The 19,643-nt window shown below is 44.8% G+C and overlaps 1 protein-coding gene across 1 annotated transcript in view; it reads right to left on the reverse strand.

Annotated features, from left to right (window-relative positions):
• Positions 1 to 1,068: 1,068 nt before the first annotated feature.
• tyw1 (tRNA-yW synthesizing protein 1 homolog) overlaps positions 1,069 to 19,643 on the reverse strand; it is a 101,740-nt gene continuing 83,165 nt past the window's right edge. Inside the window, exons 15-16 of the mRNA XM_083637346.1 lie at positions 15,303 to 15,470; positions 1,069 to 3,146 (exon numbers count right to left, since the gene is read on the reverse strand). Coding sequence (XP_083493472.1) covers positions 2,925 to 3,146; positions 15,303 to 15,470 — 390 coding nt within the window. The 3' untranslated portion in view covers positions 1,069 to 2,924. The remainder of the gene's footprint in view (positions 3,147 to 15,302; positions 15,471 to 19,643) is intronic.

Raw genomic sequence — 19,643 nt, forward strand, 5'->3', positions numbered from 1 at the left:
CCTCTCACACACACAAGAACAGACACACACACATGCGGGTGCACGCGAGCACGAGCACACACACACACACACACACACACACACACACAGATAACATCCCAAAACACATTTACAAGCCACCTGTAAGAACCATTATCACTCTCACATAGGCTACCCTTGAGTTTTGGCTCCAGGCACATTATCATTAGGCAGGCATGTAAACACACACACACACACACACACACACACACACACACACACACGAGAAACACCTTCACAAATCCAGGGATTTGTGCTGAATGGAAAGTGACAAGTGGTAGGCCTATCACAGACAGCCTCTCCATCCCCGCCTCCCTCGGTGGTTGCACACACCAGCGGCAGCAGCTTAAAAATGGATGAGAAACCCTGTGGGACAAAAGAGGTGAGGACATCACCACATACAGGTATTTTTCAGTGTGCAGTGTTCATCTCCGAGCTCAGCGGAGAGAGACCTGCTGTTCAAATGACAAATGACCTGTGGCACGAGATACACCTCTGCCAGCCAAACACATGTGCCCAGGAGGATATTACGCTTGTCTCATGGCCACAGACTCAATTCTTAATGGATGCAAGTCTTTAGTCTTTTGTTTATATTCCAGCACAACAGAATTTTGGACATCCTATGCCATCGTTACTCTTATATTTATACTATTCATGTACTGTTATTTTTAGTGACATGTCCATTTCACATTTATTAACACAAACAGTAGTGCCAAACTAAATAGAGTAAAGATAAAAAATAAATAAAACTCAAATTCTGATAGTGGCTACTGTTGTGTTGTACGACCTCTGCCCTCCACCTGTCAATCAAACCTTGCTCAATTTGCGGCCAAGAAACCCTTTTCCTGCCAATCTGGCAGGCATATCAGAGCTGTAAAATGTCAACCACCCACTCTGTCTGGAAAAAAAACAGCAGTCGGAGGTGGAGGTGACAATGCGGCGTCTGCCATAATTAAGACGCATGTCCTTTCATGCACCTGTTGTGTCTATATTAAATTCACAAAGGACAACATCTACATTTACAAATTTATTACAATGAATTATCCACATACCTACAGCCCTACATTTCCCCCTGATCGGGAGGCACTGCAGCAAAAGAAAACATGACAGTTGGAAAAAACAAAGTTTCAAGTAACATTTGCATTTCATGAAATAATGAATCAGTAACATTTTTGTACTGGCATACCGGACTAGGAGGGCTAGTGTGCATACTGTAGTGGTGAATTACTTTCTCACTTGAATTAGTTCAGTGTTGGCGTACAAGTGGCATACTGCAGTTATGAGATACTGCAGGAAATTGGCCCGGAAAGTATTATACAGCAAACGCCAGTATGCTTTGTATAACTTTGGATGGGAATGGAATGGGATAACATCAAAGTCAGACGAGGCGGCCACAGTATCCATGTTCTTCTCCATAGTGCCACCAATGTCCTGGATAGAGGCTGAATGCAAACCATAGTGGAAAATGTAAATCTCAATCATGCATATCTATACATTCGCACTGTTCATTTACCCCCATCTGTTTTTTAGCTAGCAGCACTACACATGTAGGAAGTGCTATCTGCATGTACGTGGGACGCACCGGCTGTGGCTAGTGTTGCTTCTGTGCAACAGCTGAAAACCCATCTGAAGTGCGGGACGCTTTTGCTGAAAGCTGCGATATCTTTTCGCCTCAGTCGCTCCCAGCAGCACCTAAAACACGCTACGCTCACAACAGTTGGGAATGTGCAACAGAGCGACCTTTCCACTGAACATGTCGAGAAAGAGAAGCCAGTGCTGTGAGGAGAGGCTTTAGTGCTATTCTCTCTCCACTCTCTGAAAATACAATCACTGTCCTAATGAGCAGGAGGGAGAGCAGAGGCTCCTGGGAAAGATCAGTAGCTCCCAGGGACGCCGCGCAGGGAAGAAAGGGAGCTAGTGGAACATGCTGACCGCGCCCCGCGCTGCACAAACTGGACTGTAAAAGTGTCAGGGAAGAGAAAGGTGATGGGAGCCACTTCCCAGCTCGACTTAAACAGTGCAATCCCTCCTCAGCGCTGCCAGCTGGCTAAAAAGCCAAGTCATTGACATTTATAATCCCGGCCGTAAACGGTGGAGGGGAAACAGCCAAGATCTACAGTATGTACATAAAAGAGGCAAAAGGAACACTTACATTAAGGGGAATGGCAAAGAAACAGTGCAGAGGCCTCGATCGAGGCAGTTGGGGCTGATCTCGGGGGGTCAAGGCGATGAAATTAAAAGATGCAAAAAGGACAAGAGAGTAGGGCTGCACGATTATATCGGCACGTCATCGGTATCGGCCGATAAAGGCTTTAAAATGAAATATCGGCATCGGCCTGAAATGAACATTTCTGCTGATCTGACAGCCCGATAAAAAGACACTTTAATTATGCCCAGATGATCAGTGCCATGGCTACGGTGTGAGGGTGTGTGCACAGTGAACCGTGAATGTGTGCATTTTGAAAAACATTGTATTTATGTCTGTGCCAGTCGGCCATCACGATAAGAGTAGGCGTAATGATGTGTTAATTCCACTACAGGAGAGACTTGTTCTCTGAAATTACGTGGAAAAAATTGCGTGCATATATATCGTATCGGCAATCGGCCAAAAGAGTTGGAAAATATTGGCATATCGGCAAACAAATCCAATGTTGTGCATCCCTAATACAAAGCAGAGAGAAAGGAAAGCAGGGAGACACAAAGTTCCGAGTGGAATGCCCTGAGAGACAGGGCAGGTCTCAACTCTAGAGAAACTTTCCAGAAAACAATAAAAATAAAGTTTCTGTGAAACTCAATGCGGATGGGAATAAAACCCACCAAACCCTGCTTTCCTATTTATTTCTCCCTCTGGTGCTGCAAGTACACACTCTGTTCATTCTCTCTCTCTCTCTCTCTCTCTCTCTCTATCAGCATCCGGAGATGTCTTTGGTCTTGCTGCGGCGTTGGAAGCGCATGTCAGCGGGGTCGAAGCCCTGCTCGCGGGCCCCGAACAGAGCCCAGCTGGGAGTCTTAGCTACGTAGTCCAGGGCCGAGAAGCTCCGCTGACCGCCGCTCTCCTCGTGGGCCTGGACCAGCTCCTGGAAACACTCGTAGTCGATCCATGTCCACCACTCCCCCTCCACCTTGAACTGTGCACACACAAGCATGCACATGCACACGCACACACGGGAGAAAGAGAGGAACAAGGTGGCAGATGAGCTAGCAGCAGTGATCACAGAGCTACAGTATATCAGGATATCTGTGTTTTCTTCTTGTTGCTTGCTATAGTGTTTGAGCTTCACTGTGCAGATAGTGACACTAGAAGGCTGCTGAAAGTGGAAAGTTTCTCTGTACTCATTGAAAATCCTAATTTTAGGGGGTGGTTCCATCACAAATAGTTTGGAAGCCAATTCTGGTCCAATAGTCAACTTACACAAGTGTGATGTGGAAACTCGAAGCCTCCGGTGCGCATACAGATGTCTTGTGTCCAGCTGGAAAACGTTTAAGATTAAATATATTTGAATACTCATAGTCTCTGGAATTTTTTAATGAAGGAGAAGGAGTAGATCTCATTTTAAGGATTTTAGCAAGATAATTTAAAGGGGCACTTACCCCCCAAGATTTCTGGCAAAACGGTATTCTACTCGATTTGAAAATTCTCCTATAGTCCCTTGTACCCTGGCAGAATGTCTAGGACATAAACTAACTAATAACTTGGCCAATAAGTATGTAACATACAAAATAAAACAAACAGTTAATGTCTTAATTTGATGTAGAATGCAGAAGACATGTAACTGGTTTGTTAAACTCGAATTCCAGGAATATTGTATTTACTGCGCTGCTCTAAAGATAACGTAACTGGCTCGTGCCTCAGAGAGCCTGCATTTGTCCTGGAACCCACTCGCTTTGCGCCAGAACGCACTCGATTTGGGGGTGGAACACGCCAGGATTGGCCAACGCCAACGCCAGTGCCCAGAACTGTCAAATCAAATAATCGACAGAGACGCTATGGCCCGCCTCCCAATCCCCTTTTCTTTTTTTTGCATGACAGTGTATTAGAGATAGAGCATGTTATAATATAGCCACGTTATAAACAACTAACCAACGCTGATGGGTCTGCATGGAAACGGTTTTGCCCGAAATGATTAAAAGTTATATCAATTTGGTCATTCAGTGGCGTTTTACTGCCTTGTAACATAACTAACTAGCCGCTAACATTAGCCACAGTATCCGACTACCCACAATGCATTGGGCTGTTAAAGGGCTCACGCTAAAAACGGGTCTATTGGAGTGAATGGAGATATTGCAACTCTCTGGCTCTGGCTCTACAGTAATGATCACATGAAAAAAACATTTTTTCACATGAGTGGGAAAGGGCACGCGCAAATACCACCGTGACGTAACGATGTACCAAATCGGTCATTCATTTGAGGGCAAAAAAAAAAGCAGGTTTGAACCCATTTGAACACTTATGCTGCTGAAATGATAGGAGTTTGTAAAATTGTAACAGATTGGTCTCAAATGTGGAGATCTTGACCAGAATCCTTCACATACCACCCCGAAAGCCATGTGGTTAAAAGCTGAAAAAAAATGTTTTGGGGGTTAGTTACACTTTAAATATTTTTGTGGGGAAAACCATATCAGACTCAAATTATTATTCACAGTACAGGTAGAGTATTTTATATACATCTTAAAATGGGACTTTAGGGAGTCATTACCTGGAATTACGTTGAAGACCAATTTAACAATCAAATAAAGAAATTTGTCAAAACTAGCCTATTTCTGAGTGAACATATCTAATGACAATTCTGAAACTAGTACAAAAAATGACTTTAGAAATGCAATTAATGCAAATACAATGAAAACTACGCATGTGTCATGTGACATTTTGTATTAATACTGTTAATACAATTTGATTCAAGGGATGAAAAACCCTTTCAAAGTACAACACAAACTGTCTATTTTGCTGCAACTCGACAGTGCTGCTTTTTTTACTCAAGAGTTCCAGGACCTACTTCCTGGAAAAAAACTGGTCCATTGGAGGGAATGGAGATGTCGGAACCCTTCTACGGCTCTGGCTTCAGCTAGCTTCATCTTGCTTCTTCGGTCGCTATTCTCTCTCTTGAAGACGTGTTTACCGACCGGGAGAAAGCCCCACGTGATAGCCACCCATCAATCTCTCTCTCTCTGCTCAACGCTGTAACACTATTTTATTTTGAAATTCAGTTGACTTTGCCATTTCCCACGGATATTGTCGCGTTTTTCTTTCATGGCTCGACAGAAAAAGTCTGCCTTCAGAAAGGTTCACGTTGAGGCGCCTCATTGACTAAAAAGGACGCCTATTTAAAAGCGTGGGTAAAGGCAAGGCTTGGGTGCTGTGTGTGAACGTAGGGTAACACACAGAGCGCACAGGGTGAATTTTATGAATGGAAATTGAAAACGATATGTATCATAGCGCATTTCCCAGTGCGCATATGCAAATCTGAGTCATTTCGCAGTGTGTATACTGCATATACCTGCGTATCACGTAGACAACACCCCTGGGGGGGATGCACACAATTTTAGAGTCGTCTCTCATGGAGGAACAGAGAATTGACCATTTTGGGGTTATATCATGGCCACCACCCAACGTACTACCAGTGTTTAACATCACTTTTACATTTAGATCACTTAAAGGATGGCTTTACCGATAATCAACCCACTTTGTATCATATATAATCTTGGTAATATAAGCACATGGGCAGTGTTTACCTTATCTCTCTGTTTACCTCATGGAGAAAAATCCTCCTGCAGAAACTCTGCCCCTGCCAGCTGCAAGTCATTAAGGCTCATTAAGGCTCTCAATGTGATTCTCCATGGATGTGCGCATACTTAAAAAAAACAAAACAATAACAACCGCCCTCGGAGGAGATTCTGCCTCTCCAGCAGAACTCCCGCCACTCCGTTGTGACGCATTTTATAATAAAACGCATCACAATGGAGCGTTTTGCCAGAGGAGGAAATGCTAGATCTCTGTGAGCAAAACAGAGAGAGAAGGTAAACACTGCCCATGTGCTTATTACTGAGATTATCAACGATACAAAGTGGGTTGATTATTGGTAAAGCCATCCTTTAAGACTTATTTGGAGGACCAGCACACTTCATATCAAATTCGAGAGAGAGAGAGAGAGAGAGAGAGAGAGAGAGAGAGAGGCAGGCAGGCAGGCAGAAACAGAAAATGGATCTGGGTGTGAATTAACACAAATGTATGAATTTACCAGCCGTTCTCCCCTCTTCCTTTTCCTTACTTTAAAGACAGAGAGATGAGCTGGTGGAAATACAGCTATTACCCGGGAAAAAGTGCCTCGCTCAACATCTGCCATTTGCTGTTATTTTAACTTCAGCCGTTCTTAACCGTCTGGGAAATCACTGCTCCACCTCCCCTCCTCACATCTCTCCTTTCATCAATCACTGCTCCTTACTCCTCTCCCAACTCCCAATCCATGCTGCTCCTTACTCCTCTCCCAACTCCCCATCCATCTCACTAAGAAGAGAATGAGATGGAGACACACGGACAGAAAGAGAGGGCAGAAGGCACAAGCCTCTCATGCCATTACTCCCCTCTAATCTTGTTTGTTGTCCCAACCCAGCACAGAAGGTGAGAAGTAGTTTGACCCTACTTTCCCAGCATGCAACAGTACTGTACACCACTCCAGCTGGTTTGATTGGCTGTCAGACAGATGGCACACAGTACTACTACGCTTAGAGAAATGAAGATGGAGAGGGGAAAGGGAGAGCTAGTGGTTTTTTAACCAACAGAAGCAGGTAACTTCTTTGTTCTGAAGTTAAGTTTAGAAGGTTAAGCCTTTTGTTTTAACCTTTATTTATTCAGGAGGAGTCCTGAAAAAGAGACTAGATCATCAGGAAGATGATCTAGTCTCTTTTTCAGGATTGTCCTTTTAACACGTTCACTGCCAATGACGAGTTGACTCGTCAAACACAATCCAACCGTTCACTGCCAATGACGAGTTGACTCGTCACATTTTTTTTTTTTTTTTTTTTTGACGGTGCTACGTGGATCAATGCCCCCCACGTCTCCTATAAAAATATTGGAAGTATTGAATGTGTATAATCTATTTTACCGACCAACTAAGTGGCGACAGTGCTCTCCCGACAGAGAGAAAGCCAACCAAAAACAGCCGCGGGAGGAAGCCATTCTCAAGGAAATGGCTTGGCGATTTTACAGTCATCAGTCACCAGACTCGCCCGAGAGCGGCCGCGCCAGCAGCAGCACACCGAGAGCGGAGAGCGGTGCTGGCGTGGGGGATTGCAAATTTGCATAATAGATTATGGGTGAAACACACTTTGAAACACCCGCAGAAAGGCCAGAATCGCACGCATTCCGAAAACCCAGAAACGAACGAGCCTCATTCTCATACTGTAGGCGAAAACGCTTTCACGCTGCTGCACACGGGCGCACAACGGTGGGGGGTTCCAAAAATAGACTGGGTGGGCAGCATAAAGCCTAGAATCGCACAAAGCTTCATCAAAGCTCTCAACCGAAAATCCAAGAAACGATTGAGCCCCATTCACAGTCCACACTCGCCACACTCGCCGACGAGGGGCCGCCAGAGAGGGAGGCTGCTCACTGCTCAGACAGGCAGGAGAAACTGGCTTGTGACAAACGCCACCAGACACGCCCATGGAGGGAGGAGTTTGAAGGAGAGGGTGTTCAGAACTATATTGTTCAGATGTCTGATCTCTCACTGATGCCAAAAATAAATGGTTAAAGTGACTGTTCTGCCTGTTTGATTGAATTTCACAAAACTGCGATTATCTCAGCTTCCTGTCTCAGACGCTGAAACCATGCTGTACTCAACGGCTAATATCTACATAACTACTAACTCTACAAACTAACTCTTTTAGACAGAGAAAGCACACATTCTATTAGTACTTTTGTGAACTTTGTGTTCACAAAGTCCAAGCAGAAAATTATCCTCGGCTCTTGTAAAATGAGCCAGAATCCTCAAAAAACGGCTTGGCAGAAGCTACCTACAGTAAAAAAAAAACCGGCTGGCAGTGAATGTGTTAACATTCCCACCTGGTAGCTGACCAGAACAACCAAAGTCTGATCTGCTGCCCACTGAACAGCTCCACTGGAGCGGTTGGGGTTAAGGGCCATGCTCAAGGGCACCTCAGTGGTGGTATTGAGGGAGGGGCAAGCACTGCTTTTTCACTTTACCCACCCAGATTTATCCTGTCGGTCCGGGGGATTGAATCGACGACCTTGCGGTCACAAGCTCTTTTCTCTAAGCTTTAGGCCACCACTGCCTGCTTTTAGCTTTCAACGCTTATTTCAAAACGGTTTCAGCCTCAGTTTCACAGCTCCTTTCACCTGTCTCAGTTAAACTTCTCCAGCTGCTTCCACTACTCCTCCAACTGGAAAAAAAGACACAAGCTAGCATTACATTGCTCACTTCCTTAGTCCTGAGAGTAGCTCAAAAGCAGAAATGACAGGAAATACACTTTGGAAGAACTAACATTTATTTGTCCAATAGACCCTTTTCACGGGGGGCATTTTGTGTTGAAAAGTCAGGATAAACACAGGTGCAAGCAAAACACTAATGAGGGTTTCCTTCTTCCATGATTGGAAGTTGGAAACCCTCATTAGTGTTTTGCTTGCACCGGTTTTTATCCTGCCTTTTCGACACAAAATGCCCCCCGTGAAAAGGGTCTATTAAAAACGTTTGGAGACGATGACGCACTGAGGGAGTAATGGCATTAGGCATTTGATTCTTAGCCATTAGATGCCTTATGGCCATCTCACACCATTAGAAAAAGCTACGCGTTGCAATGCTACTGAGCCCTGAGAGAAGAACAAAGTGAAAGCAGCGCCTACTGGGAGTTAATGTTTCTGCTAACGAGGAGGGATGCTATTTGTTTAGCCGGCATCACAGGAAACAATTTCAGTCTCCAAGCAACAAAGTGAAAACTGCGCTGTCTGGAAAGAGTACAAGACTGCCTGTTGTTTTTACTAACAGCTTCTTTGCTAAGGATCACTGAGGACACCAAGGACAGCGTCTTCGCTAAGAACCACAGGAGGTGCCTTGATGCATGCCGCATGCTGGTGCACTCCACTGTACTTAAACACACACACGCACACACACCTAGTCCACAGTGATTTGTCAGTGAAGAAGAGGGCTTTTAAGAAGAGCTTTCTCTGGGAGGTGGCGTCATCTGAGCCAAACGGGGCTGGATGGAAAAGGACGGGGAACGAGAACAAAGATTTGGGGCGAAGAGGAAGGGAGGGTGAGGAGGAACCACGGGCGCTGAAAGAGAGAGAAGGGTGAGAGAGAAAGCAGAACGAGGGGCGAGAGAGAGAGAGATAAGGAGGGAGAAATGCTTATCAATAGGGAGGTCCCAGGGGCTGAGCGAGAGCTAATGATGATGATGTGTCAGTGCGGCGAGCATCTGATCACTGTGAGTGATCTCACCCGCTCTCTCACACACTCGCACAGCCCTGATGGCTTTTAAAGGACCACATCAAACAGTGATATCGGCCAGCTGGAATTGGAAGTTCTGAGGGCTGCGGAGTAAGCACGCAACACACACACACACACACACACACACACACACACACACACACACACACACACACGCGTGCGCGCGATGTGCTTTAAAACATCACTCTTTGTAACATTTTTAGTGAAGCTAAAAACCTTGAGGACTTAATAATGATGCTGGCTGGCTGGCTAAGCTGTTCAGGATGCTGCACACTCCACAGGAAAGCAGCACATACGTTTGAAATGCCTCCAGTTCCCAACAAACCCTGCTGGATTATTGATGAGCGCCCAAAGCATCCCGTATGCATCTGTCCATATTTACACAGAAGGCAAGCAGGGATGCATTCACACTTGACATGCACATACCCATTTCTTTCACTTTGGCAATTAAAAAGAAATATATAAAAGCACAAGTGTGTACTAGTGTGTATAGTGTGTGTCACACTATGTACAAATTGACACACACGCACACGCGCACACACACACACACACACACACACACACACACACGCACACAACCAGTCAAAAAGTTTGACACACCTGATTGAATGTTTTCCCCCCATTCTCTTAAAGCCATTGTGATCTAAAGGCTATGCTTAAATGCTTGAAACTAGTTTCTTAGACAAAATATAAATAGTGAAGTTGATCCTATGTATGATTTTCTTTCCAAAGCCTTTGTCTTTCCATCAAGCCAAAGGGCACCAACTTTAAATCATCTAAAATATAATAGTTTTGATTTGTTTAACATAACATCTGCATAATTCTGTTAATTGTTTTAGCGAATTTACAATTATTCTAAAATGTGAAAAACGAAAGAAAGTGGTTTCCAAACTTCTGCCAAGTGCATTTTATATTTGACACCTCGATGCATGTGTATGTGTACATGTATGTGTATGCATTGCATATAAAAATATAAATGTGTACAGCGACAAAAAGGGAAACAATTATTGGTAGGTGTGTGTGTGTGTGTGTGTTTGAAATGGAAGCTCTATAGCTAAGGCTTGGGCCACCCTAAAACACTTTTATAGATAGACTTTCTGAGTGCAAAACCCTGTTCATTCTTCTCACGGCCGGAGCTATTAGTTAACAGGCAGCTAGAGCCTGCTTTGGGGCATCGGGCACTAACACTGCAACCTGCGTGTCAGAGCCAGAAAGAGAGTGTGTGTGTGTGTGTGTGTGTGTGTGTGTGTGTGTGAGAGAGAGTGTGTGTGGTGTGTGAGTGAGTGTGGATAAAGCAATACTGACAGCGGCAGGCAGGCGAGGAGGTGTAAATGAATTAAGGTGTCTGAGGCAGTGGCCGTTATAGACCAAGGAATTTGCATTGGTGAGAAAATAATAACGAGATGGAAAAAAGAGAAGACAAGGGGCGGGGGGTGGAAAGGGGAAGGTGGAAATCAACACAACGAGATATTGATTGTGGCCTTGCCAGCTGGCTAGCCTGTAGAGAAATGGAGAGTAATAAAGCCAACAACTGGCTTTTTAACACCATTTCTGTCCCAGTGACGTGTGGGTACTGTATGTGTGTTTGTGTATGTGTATTTGTACCTTGTGTTTTTAACTTCATTTTGCAGTCAAAATGACCCCCATGAGGATAGAAACACCTGAAAGAGTGTGAATGTGGGGAAGAGTCTGACCTGTAGGGGCGTCAGTGAAACTGGTTTGCGCGTGTACTTGCAGAATTCTCCAATGTTTGAGAAGGAATCGATTGATTCTGTTGGCCAAGGAGGAATACAGGTGACAGTGATCCTGGGTGCTGATGTGGTCTTGTCGGCTCCAATACACTATGCCTGTGAGTGGAGTGCACGTTTGTATGCATGACTGACAGGGCGACGTCCATAGCCCCTCTCCAGAGACCTCATTTTCATGTCGGCTGACTTTACTATGAAGCCGCATTTATCACTGCCGAGCCTGCGTAAACACATAAACTGTCCAGTGGGAAGGTTGTCCTTGAGGTGGGAGGGGCTGTCCAGTGGGAAGGTTGTCCTTGAGGTGGGAGGGGCTGTCCAGTGAAAAGGTTGTCCTTGAGGTGGGAGGGGTGGGAGCTGGAGGCGAGTAGGAGAGTGTTTCTGTCAGTGGGCTTTCCGTAGATGGTGGGATTCAATTTATTGTTCTGTTTGTATATGGATACATCTAGGAAGTTGATTCAGTCCGGTAGTCGATGACTGTGAAAAAGCAGTAGTCGTGAATGCCTTACCAACCTGCGGACCTCCATACCACCATGGACTGCAAATATAATGGACATAGCCACTCCCGTTTTGAGACGGTCGATGTTTGAAGCCGAGTGTGGCCTGTCGCCGTCTTGGGGTACTTGCGTAGCTCGCGCAAGACGGCATGAGACCAGGGGTTTCCCAGAGCTGCAGCTCCGCCTGGTATTGGTGCGTGATCGGCAAGCTGGGCAATCACTGGACAGGCGACCTGTCAATCACGCCCAAAACTCTTTTCGATGATCTATTTGATTCCAAATGGGTGAGTTATATAAAAATTCACCCCCCGTACAGTTGTCATGAAAGGTGAAATTAACCATATAGGCCAAAACCGTGTTTTGAACCAGACTGTAAACATGCTTGATCCTGTTACAAAGTCGGGCATTTTAACATGGGGGTGAACGGTGAATGACTCCCTAATGGATACAGCCTCAAGTGGCCATTCATGGGACTACAGCTTTCAGTATCACTTCCGCAGCTTCCTCTGTCAAACCCCAAGCTAGCCCACACTGGTGAAGCAGCCCTGCCTGTAGGACAGGACTAAGAAGAGGGATGAAGATCATGGTCATCATCATCATCATCATCATCATCATCTTCTTCTTTATCAGCATCACACAGAAGGAGCCTGGGCTAGTATCTGTGTGTCTACACATGTGCTTTTCAGTGCATTGAGCATTTTCAGTGTGCAGTGTAAAAATGTCATTGTGGAATGTTTAAGTAATTATCCCTGCTTTTACCAGCAACTGAGAAAAGTACTGATGTACTGTGCACAGCAGCCACCGCAACATATTAAGTTAAGTTAAGTAATCCTTTATTTATCCCCATGGGGAAATTCATCCTCTGCATTTGACCCATCCTCTACTAGGAACCTTCCTAGAACTAGTCTAGGAGCAGTGGGCAGCTGCAGTGCAGCGCCCGGGGACCAACTCCAGTTCTTTTGCCATTGCCTTGGTCAGGGGCACTGAGAGGAGTATTAACCCTAACATACATGTCTTTTGGTGGTGGGAGGAAACCGGAGCCCCCGCAGGAAACCCACACAAGCACGGGGAGAAGATGCAAACTCCACAAAGAAAGGACCTGGGACGGACCGGGGTTCGAACCTGGGACCTTCTTGCTGTGAGGCAACAGTGACTAGTCACTAAGCCCGATATTGGTGTCGGTTAGCACTAGGGATGTCAACGGTTAACCGTTAATCGATTAACCGTCGCTAACGTCGTTGTTCGGTTATTGCTGTCGGTCTATCAGTTAATATTAAAAAAAAAAAAAAAAAAAAAAAAAAATTTTTTTTTGGTCTATTTACTCAATGAGCTCATGCCCAAACAAGGCGTGTCTATTTAGATGCTGAAATGTTAATGCTTTTTGTGTTAGAAATTCTAACACAAAAAGAATTTGTGTTGAAATGTTGATGCTTTTTGTTAATGCTTGTTAATGCTTTTTGTGTTAGAAATTCTAACACAAAAAGCATTAACATTTCAGCATCTAAATAGACACGCCTTGTTTGGGCATGAGTTCATTGAGTAAATAGACAAAAAAAAAAAAAAAAAAAAAAAAAACATTTTTTTTTTTTTTTTTTTTTATATTAAAAAATTATGAATTAACCGATAGGTTAATCGATTATTAGCGTCGGTTAATCGAAAGTGAAATTAACCGAAAATTGACATCCCTAGTTAGCACAGAGTTAAACCTCAAATAATTATGTAACTAGACCAGTGGTCTTCAACCGGGGCTCCGTGACCCCTAGGGCAGAGGTTCTCAAAGGTTTTTCAGCCAAGGACCCCTTACAAGTAGAAAATATACTGGGGACCCCCTCATTCTGATTTGTGATTTTGGGCTAAGCTTAATTGTTTCCACAGTAACATGCTTGACTTTTAAAGTGATAGGTTTGTTAGATTAGAATGTAATCCATGAAGCATTTTAGATTTAAAGCATAAAATATTTATGTTGAACTATGAAGCTTTTGAAAAAAAAAAAAAAAAAAAAATCCTGAAAACTTTTCGCAGACCCCATTTGAGAACCACTGCTCTAGAGGGTCCACAGAGGTACTGCAAGGCAATTTTTGTCAAGGTAGTTTGTGAAAATGTATTTTAGACAAAAAATAATAATATTGAGTAAACTCCAAGCATTAATAGGCAATGATACGCTAAAATAATGTAGAGATCCTAACACGTCAGGCTTAAAATGCAACACAATTTGATTTATATTTTAATCGTAGGGGGACCCTGCTCTGTTTCTCTATCAACCAAGGGGCCCGTGGGCTGAAAACAGTTGACATCGCAACAAAGCTCCAGCAAATACAAGGATTAGGAGCGCGAGTTTGGCCACTTAATCATAAAAAGTGTGATAACACACATTCTTCCAGCTCCTCGACAGCATTTGTATTTGTGTGTGTGTGTGTGTGTGTGTGTGTGTGTGTGTGTGTTGTATTTCTCCTCTGTCAGAGAGAGCCGAGACTGTAATTAATCATCATTCATTCATTATTGATGGACATTTGGCTTGGCATACTTGCTGGGGCGACTGAGTCGCTGCCTGAATACATGGCACTCATCCTTGAGTAGTTTGGTCTCGTGAAAGTAATGCAGACAGGAGAATAAATAATACAAGACGGAGAAATCAAATCAACAACTAAAAGCCATGAGCTTGCAGTCACGTTTCTTTGCTGTCTGGAAAAAATACTCCGAAGGGGAACTGGAGATAAACTGTGTGTCTGTGTGTGTGTGTGTGTGTGTGTTGATGCAAGGAAGAGCACCAAGGTACACGGAATTCATTATTATGTGGGAGGAGATGCTTATGCAGCATGTATTGTCTGGGTAGCCCAGATACCCATTCATGCAGGAACACACACACACGCACGCACGCACGCACGCACGCACGCACACACACACACACACACACACACACACACACACACACACACACACACACACACACACACACACACACGCATACACAAACCATACACACACACACCATTGGATGAGTCTTTAAGATGATGAAAGGCAATTTCTGAATATCTGTATGCAAGTAGACATTGTGTGAAGTGGCAGTTTTGTAAGGAACGTGTGTCAACACTGATTCCCCTGCAGGGGCAGAAACTAAAACACTACTGCACAAACACTGCATGGATGAGAAACAGAACAGTGGCTCAAGCAATAGCATAAATTACTTACAGACAACATTAGTGACAGCTAATTTAATTTCCCCTATCGCTAATAGAGTAGAAAAACATAAATTTTAACTATCTATGTAAGTAAATATCTATCTAAGCTAGCTGAACTCGTAGTTTGGTTCTTCATCAATTCGGTGGTCTAATTTCACGTTGGTGATGTAAACCGTGCTGGACTGGGTCCTCTGGGTCTTCTATCGAATTGATGCACATTCAAAGGGCTATTTTATTTAGGTTTTACATTGTCACTTATGTCAGTTGGTGCAAGTGATAACGTGTCAACCCAGATTGAGTGAGAATTGACCCTTCAAACTAGGCTAAAGTGTACATTTAGCCAGTGCGACAGACTGCAGATGCCGCTTGTAAGTGAGATCCAGTGAAGCTGGAGGTGTTTACCTTGGTGTGAGCGATGAGCAGACAGTTGGAGTGCTCGTGTTCACAGGCGATCTCATACTGAGGCAGCATGTCAGCCAGCTGCTGCACGAAGGCCACCACCTCCTGGTGCCACGGGACGTTAGCCATGGTCATGCTGCTGGCGGAGCTCTCCCCGCAGTATGTCACGCCCTGGGCAGACAGAGAGAGAAAACCATCAGAGCGCCTTCAACTGGTGAATTATTCTCTGCAATAATCCACGGAAAACTCTGTAAGTACACCGACTATCAGTCAAAAGTTTGGTCAGTGACCAAAACAATGTTTAAAATGATAAGTGTATATTTTAGTATCTTTGAAGTAGCTGCCCTTTGCCTCGATGGAAAGGCAAAGACTTTGGAAAGAAATTCATGCATGACAGGCTTCAATACATTTGTCTAAGAAACTAATTTCAAGCGTTTAAGCCTTTAGAACAAAATGGCTTTAGGATCAGGAAAAGCATAGCACATTCAATCAGGTGTGTCCAAACGTTTGACTGGTAGTGTGTCATGACAACCTCCCTACTACATCATATAGTGACAAGGTGCAACAACACAATGTAAGCAGGAAGTATACAGACATACTGTAATTACCAAGATCTGAGAAATCTTGATTCTCCACATACATGCGAGCACACACGCACACGCACACACACACACACGCACACACACACACACACAATTAATGCAGCTCAATACCTCAAATGCTTTCAAGTGTACCAATAAATAGGCTCAATTAAAGGTACAGGACGGACAAACCCTGTTTTTATTTGTCACAATGCACCAATGCATGCACGTACACAGTATACACACACACACACACACACACACAGAGATGCCGTGAAATGTGTCCTCTACATTTTTCCCATCCTGGCTGGTCCTCCTCCATGGTCAGGCCAGGAGCGGTGGGCAGCTGCAGTGGAACGCCCGGGGACCAACTTCTTCCACCCGCCGCTGGTCAGATGACGACCTTCTTGCATGTTTTTAGTGGGAGTCCATATTGATGTTATATGGAGGAAACCCCAGGGGAGCACGGGAAGAACATGTACTGTAAACTCCACACACAAAGGCCTTTTTCACAAGATAGCCCATGTGGGCACTAGGCACCGAAGGCATGGGGAGCCATACCCTCAGTACCAACAGCAAGAATCGAAACCCAGGACCTTCTTGCCCCCTATTTATAACCCCCGCCCATTATCAAACATGCATCCTGGACACTATCTGATCATGGGCTTTGATTAAAAGAGTTGGGATAACACAGCACTCTTATGAAACTTCAGCACCCTGTTGGTGTGCACAGTCTGCAAAAGGAGGTTTTGGCCCCGAAATCTGGAAGCCTGACCTGTTGTTTTCTATGTTTGGATAGGCTGCTCCTTTACTTGTGAGTAGATATGGTAAATGGTAAATGGGCTGCATTTATATAGCGCTTTTATCCAAAGCGCTTTACAATGTGCCTACATTCACCCATTCACACACCGAGGGCGGCCAGCTGCCACGCAGCCATCGGGAGCAATTCGGGGTTTAGTGTCTTGCCCAAGGCCACTTCGACATGCGGACTGGAGATAGATATTTTTTCGAGTTTCGGACCTGCAGGAAAAATCTATGCAGTCGATGAGAATGAGAAACACTTTCCTCCCTAACCTGCTACCTACAACTAGCCTGAGGCTGAGCACCTACAGTGTTTCCCACAGGTCGTCAGTTTACTTCAGCAGCTTGACGGTTTATTGACATTTCATTTAGCGAGCCCAGAAACGCATATTTTTCAGGTGGAATAATATTATGAATTTATTCTTCGACCATAAGGCAATCAAACAGACCAACGTGTATCAACTCATCAGGGTCTGATAAACACAGACCTTATGCCACCCACGGCTGGTATATAATGCAGATTGATTATGTGTCCCCCCCCCCCAAATATTTTATTTTGCTATTTTTAATGATCAGAACACCAACACATAAACATTTACTCAGATACAGGAAAAGAAAAGAAAAAAAAACATACATACACTCCAGAAATTACACCGTGGTGCTACCAGCTGCATAAAGTGCTTATGTGCTAGGGTCCTACACAAGGGGGTCCATGGGAGACCAGCCGGGCGAATCAACCATCGCCCCTAACCTCATCAAGATAGTCCAAAAACGGGTCCCAAATAGTTAGGAATCTCTTAAGTGAGTTGGTCCTCAGGAACCTGAGTCTCTCCATCCGTATAACAGAGATCATGTCCGCCAACCACAGCTGAAAAGAGGGTGGAGAGGGGGACTTGTTGCACAGCTGTAGGGAAGTCCAGAGAGGACTAGATTATGTGTTTGTCAGACCCGGATGAAGACTTAAACGATAAACACACAGAGAAGCGTCGTATCGCATCAAAAACGCCTAGTCATATGGCGTCAGGGAAAATAATTTGGTGTGCTGAAACGTTGAGAATATATACAACGCAGCACAAGAGAGGAGCGCCAGGCGTGCTGTACCATAGGGAAACAATGGTTTTAGTGGTGATGCGTTTCTAGTGACTTTTCTCTGTGTGATTGCCCCCTTAAGGTTGATTTATGATAGGGCGCGCAACATGTTTCTGTGTTGCTTCCATGGACTGTATATAGCTTCACAGAAATAAAATAGTTGTTTTTAATTTATACTTCAGTGAAAGGTTTCAGTTTCTCTGCACCACTTAAAGACAAATATCAAGCAAGACTTCCTGGACTTTTTGGGGTACTTTTACCTGCCCCACTAAAGAACAGCCATCAGAACCATGCAGCACTTCATCCTTCTGTTGTAAACTGTCATTCAGTTTGTGTCAGCAGGCAGAGATACACTGTGACTTGAAGTAACACATGCGTTGCATAGGTGCAAAGAATGATGGTGATTGTAGTGCACTTCAAATTGTAATTGATTTCCCATTGGTAAGAGGGAGAGAGAGAGAGAGAGAGGGAGAGAGAGAGAGAGAGAGAGAGGGAGGGAGAGAGAGAGAAATGGAGGAGGAAGTGAAAATCCGGCTGGAGGTTGAGACTTTACTGATCAATAGCGATGGATGTGTGTTGTGGTAATGAGCGATGAAAAGGCAGAGGTAATGAGAGCAGAACAGCAGAGACAAACCACCGGACAGCTGGAACCACAGCAGAGGGTCAGCAAGGGTGCGTGTGTGAGTGGAGGACTGCTGCAGCAGTCTCCAAACCGGACACCCTCTGATGAAAATCTAATACCAAGAATCAGCTTGGTTGGTTGTTGTTGTTTTTTTAAACCTCCCCCGAATCTGAGGAGAAATCTGGCCTGGCAGCGTGGTCGGGCCTGATGTTCGGCACAGATTATCTGGTAATGTGAGCGGTTTGCAGATCCAATCTTAACCCTGCCGATCTGCACACAGACTCATCGGAGCCGCCCCTAAGCACAGAAGCAGATTCTCCCAGTCTCCTCAGGCCCAGGGGAAGGAACATGACAGAGAGGAGGAGAGCAGAGTGACACAGAGGGAGAGAGAACAGGGCACTAGTTACGATTTCTGGAGTGTTTTTAGAGCAATAATTAATTGAATGTGGTCCGACTCGGCCGAGGACACACTCTTTACAACAAGTGAGAACTAGCTTAACGCTAGCTTTAAGCTGGCAAATTGGTTTCAACAGCTACACTGTGCAGTGAGGCCCAGGCAAATTGTTTATTGTAAGACACTGAAGCATGCAATATAAATGCCTCTCTTAAAAATAGGAAGATGCAGACAATAGTACGGAGCAGGTAACCAACACACCTAGTGTCTGTATATAACACCACACCTAGTGTCTGTGTATAACACTACACAGATAGTGTCTGTGTATAACACTACACAGCTAGTGTCTGTGTATAACACTACACAGCGTCTGTGTATAACACTACACAGCTAGTGTCTGTGTATAACACTACACACCTAGTGTCTGTGTATAACACTACACAGCTAGTGTCTGCACCACGGTTCTGGTCCAAGGCTAACCGTAAGGAGAGGAAGGAGATGGTGGTGGCAGAGGTGTCGAGGATAGAGGAAGAGCGCTACAAGATCAAGGCTGTGTCGCAGTGCCGACAAGGAGGCTGGACAACCTGGGAGGGAGTTGTCAACCGGAAGATCAGTTGGTCTGACCTCTGGAAGATCCCACAGGCAAGGATCAGCTTCCTCATTCGTGCAACTTACGACACGCTTCCCTGTCCTCGCAACCTGCACCAATGGTTCGGGAATGAGGAATGCTGCTCACTCTGCAATGCTCCCAATGCAAGCCTCCAGCATATCTTGTCGGGCTGCAAGATCGCACTCTCTCAGGGGCGCTACAGATGGCGTCACGACCAGGTCCTGGGGAAACTGGCAGAGGTGCTGGA

The sequence above is a fragment of the Poromitra crassiceps genome, assembly GCF_964638095.1.
Source record: "Poromitra crassiceps genome assembly, chromosome: 5".
In the NCBI taxonomy this organism is placed as follows: domain Eukaryota; kingdom Metazoa; phylum Chordata; class Actinopteri; order Beryciformes; family Melamphaidae; genus Poromitra; species Poromitra crassiceps.